General features: G+C 36.8%; 2 protein-coding genes across 2 annotated transcripts in view; one reads left to right on the top strand and one right to left on the bottom strand.

Moving 5' to 3' along the window:
- The window catches only part of LOC142347941 (proton-associated sugar transporter A-like), a 129,891-nt gene extending 119,500 nt beyond the window's left edge, over nucleotides 1-10,391 (bottom strand). The window contains exon 1 of the mRNA XM_075399106.1: nucleotides 10,367-10,391. The gene's annotated coding sequence lies outside the window, so the exon portion shown is untranslated. The remainder of the gene's footprint in view (nucleotides 1-10,366) is intronic.
- A 114-nt stretch (nucleotides 10,392-10,505) lies between these two features.
- On the top strand, nucleotides 10,506-11,743 carry LOC142348329 (tubulin--tyrosine ligase-like). Its single transcript, XM_075399637.1, has 2 exons — nucleotides 10,506-10,903; nucleotides 10,970-11,743. Exons 1-2 carry the CDS (start codon nucleotides 10,508-10,510, stop codon nucleotides 11,654-11,656), a joined length of 1,083 nt encoding a protein of 360 aa, XP_075255752.1. The 5' UTR covers nucleotides 10,506-10,507; the 3' UTR covers nucleotides 11,657-11,743.
- Nucleotides 11,744-12,043: the final 300 nt, after the last annotated feature.

Below are 12,043 nucleotides of genomic sequence, written 5' to 3'. Positions count from 1 at the left end.
CCAGCCTATAGCGAGTGTAATTAGGATCAATCTTCACTTGTTTTTTATAAGCGACAATTCTGCGACAGTCATAAACAGTCTTGCTATTTCTGATTCTGCTGTTTTTCTCATTTTTGCTTTGTTCGACTCTTAGCGTTCTTACGCCGTTGTTTACATTTAATCAACTCTTAATAACCTCATTATTTGCAATTGAAAAAAGTTTCGATCCTTCCCATTGCACTGGTGGGCCTCAACCAAGTAGTCTTATCGACAGAGAAAAAGAATTTCTTCTGGAATAGTTAGTGGTCTGAGCATTTAAAAATACCTGTTCTTTCTTGATTGCATAAACTTTTGTCGATAGAAGACTCTATCCAGAACGGTGGTTCCGTAACCAAAAAGACCTCTAGTTGTTTGATATCACCAAATTGCTCTCTTAAGTTGAATAGCTGCTCAAAATAACGTTTAGTTCAGTTAGCGATAGCCATAATGCATGTTTTGCAATCGAAGCTCATACATCACCGGTCAAAATGTATGCGTTACTTCTGGGTGGTTTTTGTTGTGAAGGAACGGTAGTAGATATGAAATGTTTTAAATTTTCAATCTGTGAGGCCTGCTTTTTGTCAGATTTCAGAAACAAGCAGTTAAAACTTAGGAGCTATTGGAGAATACGTTAGTTACGACTGTTTCCATTTATTGTTGTCTCACCAAAAATATGAAAAATCTCTGAAAAACAGAGCCTTGTTTGTGAGTGCACTACTGTTTCACTTTTCCGCTAGTCAAATGAAATTGTAGTTCTTGCATAGGACAGAAACACAAGGGAGCGTCGTGGCCTAAGTTCCAAATTAATTTGGACAACAAATGAAACAATTTTGATTTCAAATTTGATCATCCCTTTCAGTCAATCCTCCGAGTCTTCAAAAAAATCATTGTTAATTTTCTTGTAGATCCTGAGGTTTTCGAGCTTGATTACTTTACTTCCGATATTACCCGTTAGGACAAATTATAATCTTGATTTTAGAAAACTTTTCTCAATTTTGTTTTTCTCGTTATTTTCTGAGTTCTGAGCTTATATACACATTTCTGTGACATTACTTCTATTTTGGTAAAAACATGAACGAACTATGTTTGTTCCAGCCTATAGCGAGTGTAATTAGGATCAATCTTCACTTGTTTTTTATAAGCGACAATTCTGCGACAGTCATAAACAGTCTTGCTATTTCTGATTCTGCTGTTTTTCTCATTTTTGCTTTGTTCGACTCTTAGCGTTCTTACGCCGTTGTTTACATTTAATCAACTCTTAATAACCTCATTATTTGCAATTGAAAAAAGTTTCGATCCTTCCCATTGCACTGGTGGGCCTCAACCAAGTAGTGACTCTTCTTCTTAATTGTTTCCTGTTCAATCTATTGGTTGTCAAGTATTAAATTTCTTTTAATTTTTTTTCACTACAACAAAAACAATATCTTTATTTTTTTGTTTATTAATTACAGGCAAATTTGATGTTAAAATCTTCCTTGAATGGCTGCGGTGAACTCTCCGACCAATTTAGCTCATTTAGTTTTCATATGTATAGTGTTTTGGCAGGTTTTTCACCTAATGACATTTGGTTTTTGTTTTTGTCTATTGCATTTTTTTCAAATTTGACTGTGATTATTTTTGGTTGCTCCCTTTGTAACCAAAAACTAATAATTATCGCAAGAAACTTTCGTTTCTTACGATAATTATCTTTAAGAAACTAACGTGAAGTATTTTTTAAGAAATAATTGAAATTATTTTTCAATTATTATCGTTAAGAAACTAACATGAAGTATTTTTTAGGAAATAATTGAAATTATTTTTAAGAAATTAATAACAACGATAAAAGCAACTCGGTATGAAAGTTGTCACAAATTGTTGGAAAAATAATTCACCATTAATGTTCTGTTAAACCTATTAAATAGCATCTGTTACTTAATGAGATAGTTCTTCTGATCTTGTAAAGATTATCCAGTGAGATGTCCCGTGAGGGTACATGTTTTAAGTCAAACTTCAGCCTCATTTATCAACAGATTTTTTTGACGGAGAGGTGGCTCAGTGCTCAACTACCCCCTCTCTGACGTTCTTGCCTGTTTCAATGGTGTTTTTCCCCCAAACAATAACTCACAAGTCTCTTGAACCCCTCCATAAACCCCTACCGTCCCGTGATAAACCCTCTACATCTAAACCCACCCAGATAATATCTATTTTGCATTTAAACATCCGCTCAATCAGGAACAAACTGCTGGAATTGGAATCTTTTATATATGGACTTGAATCACTCCCCAAAGTCATATGCCTTACAGAGACACACTTAGATGATGATGATGATACTTCTAATTTTCGCTTGCCTGGATACTCAAACATTGAGGTGAAAAATCGTAACAAGTATGGCGGAGGGGCGATGATTCAAGTCCATGAGAGTGAGACGATAAATAAAATCTTGCAAACTCCATTCGAGGAGGCAATATGTGTTGAAATCAACAGCCAATCATACACATTTAAAACTTTGGTGGTTTACAGTAAACCTAGAACTAACAAAAACCAGTTCATTGAGTTACTTGATGAATATCTGCAAGCTAATACTTCTGCCACAATGCCTTTTATAATATGCGGGGATTTTAACATCGATAGAAAATCTCAGAATTTGATAAGCAGTAACTACGTCGATATTATAAATGCAAACGGCTTCAGTCTGTTCGATAGTTCGGATCGTCCAACTAGAGAGACTGATCATTCATCAACCTGCTTAGATCATTTCATCTATCAAAATATTCCTTCATTTAAATCAAATATCCTTTTTCATCAAAACATCGCAGATCATTATCCTATTCTAGCTAGTTGGTTGGTCAACGACCTCGATCAGACTGACGCTCAGTGTAATTTTCGAAATACAAAATTTATGATGAATCTCGGAGACAGCTCTTCCTGCATGAACTCCAAGAACACCTGAGTCTCAGGGAAGTTGAAATATTAAGTAGTCGTGATCCAAGCATTGCTTTTGAAATCTTTAACTCGAGTTTTATTAAGGTCTTTGATAAGTTTGCCCCAAAGCAAAATGAAAAGGAAATCAAATCAAATAACAAACCTAAATGGTTGACAAATTCCTTGAAAAATCTTAAAACCAAGCGTAACAAAGCTCATAGAAAATGGAAAAGTAACCCCAATAATCAAGATTATCTGGCGAATTTCAAAATTCAGCGTAAAAATTTCGAAAACGCATACAAAAAATCAAAAAAATCTTACTATGCAGATAAGTTTAAGTCTTGCATTGGTGATTCAAGGCAAACTTATCATTTACTTAAAGAAATCAGTGGCAGAAGTACATACTCAAAAAATATTCCTATTCTATCCTCTTGTTATGAAGCGAACCAGTTACCCTCTCTCGGTGACGTGGCAGAAAAGTTCAATCAATATTTTGTCAATGTACCTAATAATATTCGTCAGTCGATCAATAACGTGCCTCCTACTCCCATTCCAGACAATGACAAGTCTTTATATTTATACCCGGTCTCAACGTTTGAAGTTGAGGAGCTCATTGATAGCTTGGCTCACAAAGCATCATCTGGTGATGATGGCTTAAGTAATGTAATAATTAAATTATCAGCCCCTTTTACGGTTCGCTTCATGACACACATTATTAATTGTTCCTTCTCTCATGGCTTCTTCACCGAATCGCTCAAGAACGCAAAGATACTTCCTCTACACAAAGAAGGCAGTAAGTTAGAAGAAAATAACTACCGCCCTATTTCACTTTTAAATGTATGGAGTAAAATTTTTGAACGTGCTATGTATACAAGGTTATACAACTTTTTTTGAGCGATTCGGGCTCCTCTCACCCTGTCAATTCGGCTTCCGAAATAAGCATAGTACCATCGATGCTTTAGTTGAGTTAACGGAGAAAATAAGGGAAAACTGGAAAGTTAAGAACATAAGCTGCTTTTTTTTGGATCTACGGAAGGCGTTTGATACACTTGATCACACAATTTTACTTTATAAATTAGAAAGATATGGAATAAGAGGTAATGTTTTGTGTTGGTTCAAATCTTATCTCGGGAGCCGAATGCAGAGAGTAGAAGTCAATTGCATTTCCTCGCAATGGTTGCAAGTACAACATGGAGTACCGCAAGGGTCTACACTAGGCCCCCTGCTTTTTCTTATCTACATAAATGACCTACCACTTCATTGTAAACATGCTCAAGTCCTCTTTTTTGCAGATGATACAAATCTTACGTTTCTTAATAAGTCCTGCGAGGAAGTGCAAAGAGAAATTGATAATGTTAAACACTGGATGGATGCTAATAAACTTTGTTTGAATATTAATAAGACCATTCAATTGAATTTGAAGTCAAGCGAAAATAGGTTTGATATTGATAACAAGTACATTTCCATTGAGCCCGTATGTAAATATCTCGGCATTTTAGTTGACTTCAAATTTTCCTTTGTCTCTCATTTATCGGTGCTGAAATCGAGACTCTCTAAACAATGTGGTATTATTTCAAAACTTAGGCATTATGCCCCGCGTAACCAGCTTATTGATTATTATAAAACGAACGTAAGTTCTATTATCCAATATGGCATACTAGTCTATGGGTGCAGCAGCTATAGCAACCTGTTGCCCATTTACAATTTACAAAAGAAAATACTTAGACTCATTTATTTCAGAAAAAAATCAGACAGTGCTAATGACATCTTTGTTAAAAATAATTTACTTAACATCTACCAGCTTCATATATACGAGTTATTAAAGCTTGTTTTGAAGTCATTAAGTGGATTACATCGCGAAAGTTATCTTAATTCTTTGTTCTAGTTTTCGCCATCGAGACCTACGCGAAGTGCATCAAAAACATTACTAATGGAACCGTCTTGTAAGCGAATGATTGAAAAACGATCAGTTAAATTCAGAGCTTCGAAGCTCTTTAATACAATGAGTAAAGCCGATGTTCTTCCCTACAATATTATTGGATCAAATGAAAAAGTTATAAAAAGTTTTTATCATAAATTTAAGGATACATTTTTGGTTAATAATGATGATATAGTGAAATACATCTTTGAATAATTTTTCTAGGAAATTCTAAAGAAAACGACCCCTTGGATAAATGCTATCGGACATCTGCTTTGGGGATGGGATTTCTGTGAAAAAAATGAGCTCTCAATTCCTTCTAGTTTCCGAGTTATCGCAGTTTTTTTCAAAATTTTTAAATTTTTCCCGCTAAATTTGCTTCTGAAAAACTTAGAAAAATTTTTTTTTAAACCGAAAAATTTTGGAGGCCTATTTAATGCCTCCAGTAGGTTTAACGGGGTTTGATTAGGCTGCTGTTAAATTGTGACGACTGTAGCAAAAATATTTTATAAGTTTTTGATTTTTTTGTAGTTCATTTCGTTAATAACGATGATTTAGTGAAATACATCTTTGAACAATGTTTCTAGAAAATTCCTAAAAAAAGACGCCTTGGATAAATGCTATCAGACATCTGCTTTGGGGATGGGATTTCTGTGAAAAAATATGAGCTCTCAATTCCTTCTGGTTTCCGAGTTATCGCAATTTTTCAAAACTTTTTGAATTTTTCCGGCTAAAATTGCTTCTGAAAAACTTAATAAACTTTTTTTTAACCGAAAAATTTTGGAGGCCTGATTTATGCCTCCAGTAAGTTTAACGAGTTCTGAGCTTTAATTAGGCTGCTGTTGATTTTTGTCGAATGTAGCAAAAATATTTTAAAATTTTTAAAATTTTTTAAAATTTTTTTTTCCATTTCTTCATTTTTCTGTTTTTGTTATCATAGGAACTTCTTTGTTGAAATAGTCCTAATGCCTAGTTTACAGAGACTCTAAGGGCTGGGCGTGTAGGTTTAAATACCCCGTTGCCTGTCCACTTTGATCATGGTTGTACGAGTCAATATTTACGTTTATTTTTGTACTTGCTGTTACTTATTTGGTACTTGATCAAAGAAATAAATTCTTTCTTTCTTTCTTTCTTTACAAACAATTATACCAACTACCAATTATACCAACTAATGACAGAAGGCTCAAAGCATACAGAAGGCTCAAAATATTCAAATCATCTTGCAGGTGTAGGTAGATGTTTGAGGTTGATTATGCACAACTTATTGGTCAGCTAAATGTTGCAGACTCATTGCAAAAATTTTCACTCCGTAAGCTGCAAAATGAAAGCAACTCTGATCTCAGGAAACAATTTTAAGAGCGGATTATAGACAAACATCACATTCTTCTTGGTACGCAATTTCTGATCACAGCAGCTAATGACTTCATTTTGAAGAAAGCAAAAAAGAAACCTAGAAAAAAATGTACCAACTAGCTGTCCATTGGAAACTAATGATTTTAACGCTGCCAAGAATCACGGTAAGAATCATAGGTTGCAAGTTCGCCGATACTTTGAATGAAATCCTGTCTACCAATTCAGACGACTCTAATGCGGAAACAGCAATGCATTGCTCAAAGATGACAGATGACGTCACATCTCGGTCTTGCATGAACAAGAATAGATATGGACGCCTAAGTCAACACAACCATTACAAGACGCTTGAATCAATGAATAAAGACTCCCTGTTGTCTTAAGCAAATATTATTCAGGAAGGTAAGTGTGAACCACAGCAAAACCATCTGCTGATGAATTCAAAAGATTTGACATATACATGTCAACATGAAAGTTCTGCATTGCTTTACTAAAGAAAAGTGGTGGAATTTAGTCAACAGATATTGTTGACAAGAAACTAATCTCTTCTATTGAAAATATTGAGAATTGCTTCCTTCACAATTTAAAAGTGGTAGGCGTAGAATGGTAACGTTGTCAACTCTATTGATAACCTGCAAATCGTTTTTTCTCGTTGTAAAAATTTGGTCCTACACTTGGTTCTCATCTTACTAAGTGCCATGTTGTTAGAAAACAACATCTTTATGAAAAAGCAGAGCAGGTTTTGTTAATGACAAAGTGCAAAAGATCGGGGATCGTGGTGTTTTAAATATTTGATGGTGTCCTGATGATGGTTCACAAAAAATTTAGAAAATGATGACAAAGACGGTAGACATTCTTGTCATTAAAGCTGGCCTTCCATACAAATTTGTCACCAAATAGTGATTAGGTTATTCGAATAGTACAAGACCCAATATTGAAGACCCGTCAAAACTGGTCTTCAAATTCAAAAAGACAAACCCGACTACATTCAAAAATACCAGAATTTTTCTTCGTTGCTGGTAAGTGAGGGTAATCTAAACTTCCTAAAACCGAATAATAGTTTTAAGGAGTACAAAAATCTTGGTATCAAGTAGAAAAGATCAAAACTTGACAGCGGAGTTAATAAGAACAAAGTTTTGCTGTGAAAAAAGCGCATCAATTTGGCTGAAATGTGCGCCAATGAATCGAATTGTTTTGAACTATTGAAAAGCAAGTTTTGATCTATTCAAGAGCAATATTGACATATTAAAAATTTAGCTGTGTTTAAAGCCCTCCACTGTCCGAAAGGATACACCCACAAGGGACATAATGAACTCCGTGGTTCCCTTGCGATTGTTTAAGTGATGTCTGTCACGATGTTGAGATGGAACTCCATCTTCAGCCCTTAAATGTAGACCTCTATGAAACAAATACGAAAACAAAATTGACGTTCAAAAGCAAATTTTGTTGAAAACGACTGGCGTAAAAACTCTCTGCGCAAAAATAGGGTCCATTCACTGACTTTTCATATCTAAGGACAAAAATTGGCTCTCTTTTCCTAAGGGAATCAATCTGCTGCAATCGAGGTTCCAGGATATTTTGTTGGGTAGAGGTTGTTCATGCGCGCATGTGTGTGTGTGTGCGTTAATCAGGGCCCGCTCTCCCGATCCAGGTGTTCCAGAGATTAAGAGTTATGTTTGGGTGTTTCCAGGTATCACTTCAGCTTTTCTGTTATTGTCTCATGTCGTCTACGACAGGGCAATTTAGCAGGATATGTTCAGACATTTCTGGCCCTTCTTTGCATGCTCTGCTCTGTTCTGTCTCGCATTTTCCTGTCTTAAGTCTCCAGTGCCGTAGCCCTGGATGGTAGCTAGAAGGCAGCCTACTGATGTCCACTTGTTTTTTCCGTCTTAGGTTATCATCCATGCCTCTTCTTTTGGGTGCCTCCTCCTTCACGTGCTTATTGATGGCTTTCTTTTCGGTGTCATGGTGTTCAGCAATTTGTTCAAACTTACTTCCCTGCTCTGCCAGTTTGTCAGCTGTTTCGTTTCCGTCTATCCCCACCTGACTTGAGCACCAGATCAGGCGCGGGGTTATCCATTTATCGTTGTATTCCTTAATGAGTAACATTGCTTGTTCTTCGAGGTGGCTCTTGGGGGAATTTGAGTCGCAGGGTTGTTTCATTGAATTCACTGCGGAGAGCGAGTGAGTGATGACTTTAAACGATTTGACCCTGGCTGGTCTTCGTACTTCAAGTCTCGTCACCAGCTACGATGAAGACTCCCGCACCGCCGTTTCTGTTGTGACTGCTGATCCATCTGTGAATGCTTTTACTTCAGTTGGCTCTGAACTTATTGTTGTTGTTGTTGGGGATTTACAGCTGTCCTTAGAGGTCTAAGGTCGCAGTCAACAAATTAAAATATTGTCCAATAATTTCTACAGTTTTGACAATTGGAGAAAAATTGCCAAGTGCAAATATTTCGCTCACAAAACTTGTTCTCGAAAAAATTCCACATTGTTTGTAATATTCGGTTTTTTAGTCCAACTGGTTCTCTCAAAATTATTGAGTTTTCTAGGCGGTTTACAATTCGACAGGTTTTGAAGGTGATTTCGCTGCCTGTTTTCTCTGTTCCAGTTTTCTTCATTTTTAAGATTTCGTTGTTCCTTGTTTCTTTCGAATGTACTTCTGGTAGTTCGATGCCGCTATTTTCTTCATTCAGAGCTTTTGAAACTAGTAGTAGATTGTTAAGCTGGATAAATTTTGGCAGTGACAATATGTTTAATAGTCGAAGCTGGCTTTTGTATTCTGTATCTTTTTTTCCCGTTATCTATTTGACTAACTTTTTTGAAACTTTTCCAGATTTTGAATTTCAGTTCTTCCTGCAGTCAAGCACGCGAAACAATACTGCAGTACCGGCACAATTAAGGACTTTTTTAATCCCAATTTCACAATCGTGTTTACTTTAGTTGCAACACTTCGCTTAAGCATGTACAAAACTTTATTTGCTTTCTTCCTTCTTTCTTCATTATGCTGTTTCCACGATACATCAGCGGCCACGTGAATACAAAGATCTTTGTCAGTTGCGGTTTTTAAAGATCTTGACGAGGGCTTGGCGCCTCTGGACATCCGGTGGATCGCTTTTTTTTGTGTCCGATCGTTCCGTTTTGCATCAAGGTTTCCTAGGTCCAGCAAAGGGGGCTGCCTCTATCTTGGTTCCAAAGATATTCTTCCCCGATTCCGTAGCTTTACTTCGCCAGCGTTGCTTAGTGGTCCGTTGGTGTACTCGCTTTTCGGCTATGCTCCTGGGGTTTGTACTTGTTAGCCGAAGCGATTTGTCGGATGCGATTGCTGCTTGTTGAGAGGCGGTACAATGAATGGTATTGAGCTCTGCTTCGTTCAGTACTTCCTGGACAGGGGTTGTCTTCAGATGTCACTTAATGGCTCGAGCTGCAAATCTCTGGCTCTTTTCTAGCTGTTACCTGCTTGTTTTTGATATCCACTGTTGCTAGGCCGGTCCAGCGTACTGAACTCTGTTCTTCCCGTTGCGATGTAGGTGCGTAGCAGGTTGGCCTTGTCGTACCCCCAGTCAGTGCCCGCGAGGATGTAGAGAACTGCGCTTCGATTGGAGATGCTTCAGTTGTTGATGCTTCAATGGGAGCTGTTGTTGCAAAAAGGAGTCTGTTAGTTCGACTCATCTACTTTTGCCATTAGTCTGTTTTCAAGATTTACCTGTCTTTTGTTTTATGTTTTCTCAGCTGATGTTGCGAATTGCTTTGTGGAGGCGTAGTGCTGGGAGAGCCCTGGACCATCAATATTCACCCAGTGTTGCGGAGGGACATTTCTTAATTTAGTTTTTGTTTTTCATCAGTCCAAGTTAACGGGACGGGACTGGGAAGTTTTCGAGATTTGGTCCGGTAGAACTCATTTGGGCCCTCTTGAACTCTGAAAAAGCTGGTACGTGTTCCTAGATACAGTTGATAAATCAGACGTTTTGAAAAAGGGAAATTTTACAGTATAACCTTAGGGATCTTTTCCGTTTGTGCCCCCACCCTCAGCTTAGTGGGTATGCATACTATTTAATCCCCCAGACGCACGTGCCATATTTTAACATGATGATTTACTATGCTATGGCACGTGCTCTGTAACCGGGGAGCGTAAAGTACTGGGGGCACAAAGGGAAAAGATCCAGCCTTTGTTCTATTTAATAAGTTTATCACAACAATTGGCAAAAAATGCAATTCAGCATGAATGTTGTCATCATTCAAACGAGAACGTCACCTTCGAACTCTGTCCAATACCTTTTGAAACGTTCGCTTATTTCAGCTTTCTTTCAGAAAATTATGTCAAAGAGCAATGCACTCACAGTTACGCTAGCAGATGAAAATAGCTCAATATACGCAGAATTGCTTAGACAACTATTAGATTGTCCAAATTGGAATGATTCGTCGAACAGCAATCGTTTCAAATGTGATTTGTATTTAGGCGAGCGAAATAATCTTCCGTTTTCTCAGCTTTCCATTTTCGTAAACAACAAAAAATTACTTGTGAACTACTACAGAGGAAGTAATGTTATTTGTAAGAAATGCCAATTGGTACGCAGCTTGCGTTTTTTCAAGCTGGATAAGTCGAACTGGTTGCCCACCTCCTTTATCGTTTCTCCTGGGCGAGCAAACTGTGATGATCGGAGTGATCTGCAGCTTTTCATGAGCCAAGGTTCCAGAGCCTGCATTGTGAAGGTGAATGACTTATGGCTGCTTTTGAAGAAATTGTAGTTTTGAAATGTATCCAGAATTTGTCTTTAGGCAACATCAGGAGCTAAAGGTGACGGGATCTTCATAACCGATGATTACAGTCGGGTGATTGATCATGTGGAGCAACAGAAATCAAGTTTTGTTGTCCAGGAATACATTACCGATCCACTGTTACTTCCAAATGGAAAGAGAAAATTCGATATCAGGTGTTGGGTGGTCGTCACTGACAAGTTTGAAGCCTTCTTTTACAAGAAAGGCGTCGTCAGAACCTGCTCTGAACCCTACGATATGCATGACTTTTCGAATAAGGTTTCTCATTTAAGTAATCACTGCCTGCAAGAAGAGCTGTCGGAGAATTTTGGCAAGTACGAAATAAATAACGAAATATTTTTTGACGAATTTGAAGCTATTTTAAAGGAGTCGTTTTGTTTTGAGTTAAGCAGAATTTGCGAGGAATTAAAATCTGTTGCAGCGTTGTGCTTATCTTGTATAAAGGATAAATGTCGAATTTACCCTGATGAAAGTATGCAGTTCTTTCAAGTCTTTGGGTTTGATTACATGCTCGATGTGAACGGTAATGTATATTTGCTAGAGATCAATGGAGCTCCAGCCTGTGCTGAAAAATTGAAAACTGAATTTGTGACTGATTTAATTGCATTGCAAATCAATCCATTTTTTGGGCTCGGCGATTTAAAGTGTCCTTCAAATTTTGAACAAATTTTACTCCATGATTTTTGACGACAGTTCGTGATCTATTGTAAATATGTGAATATTTATATTTCTGTTAATAGTAAAGAGCTTTATTAAAAAATTTCTTTCAGTTGATATCATTTTTTATTGATTGCTCTCAAACGAGAGTTAGCAAGTTTTTGGGTCCTGTATTTCCTGTTTTCTTGCTTAATTGATTGTTAACTTTGAAGCGTATTATTAGTAGAGAACACTCTCTTATTCATTCAAGAGAACATATAGAAACATTTTTTAATAGCTCCTATAGTCTACATTCATTCATATAAAAAAATAAACTAAAATGGGCCGATGGAGCAGTTTTCAATTTCCCTTGCTTCTGAATTTGAATTTTTAATTTCCAAAGAAATTTAAAATTCGAAAGAAAATCGGATTACCAAT

Source organism: Convolutriloba macropyga, chromosome 10 (genome assembly GCF_964194025.1).
Source record: "Convolutriloba macropyga chromosome 10, txConMacr16.3, whole genome shotgun sequence".
NCBI lineage: Eukaryota > Metazoa > Xenacoelomorpha > Acoela > Convolutidae > Convolutriloba > Convolutriloba macropyga.
The sequence above is the reverse complement of the archived record's forward strand: the minus strand, read 5'-3'. Positions and strand labels throughout refer to the sequence as shown.

Bases quoted from the DNA above. Each gene is read 5' to 3' on its own strand.
- LOC142348329 (XM_075399637.1), top strand. From the start codon at position 10,508: ATGTCAAAGAGCAATGCACTCACAGTTACGCTAGCAGATGAAAATAGC. The intron at 10,904-10,969 runs GTGAATGACTTA...ATTTGTCTTTAG, and splicing joins CCAGAGCCTGCATTGTGAAG to GCAACATCAGGAGCTAAAGG.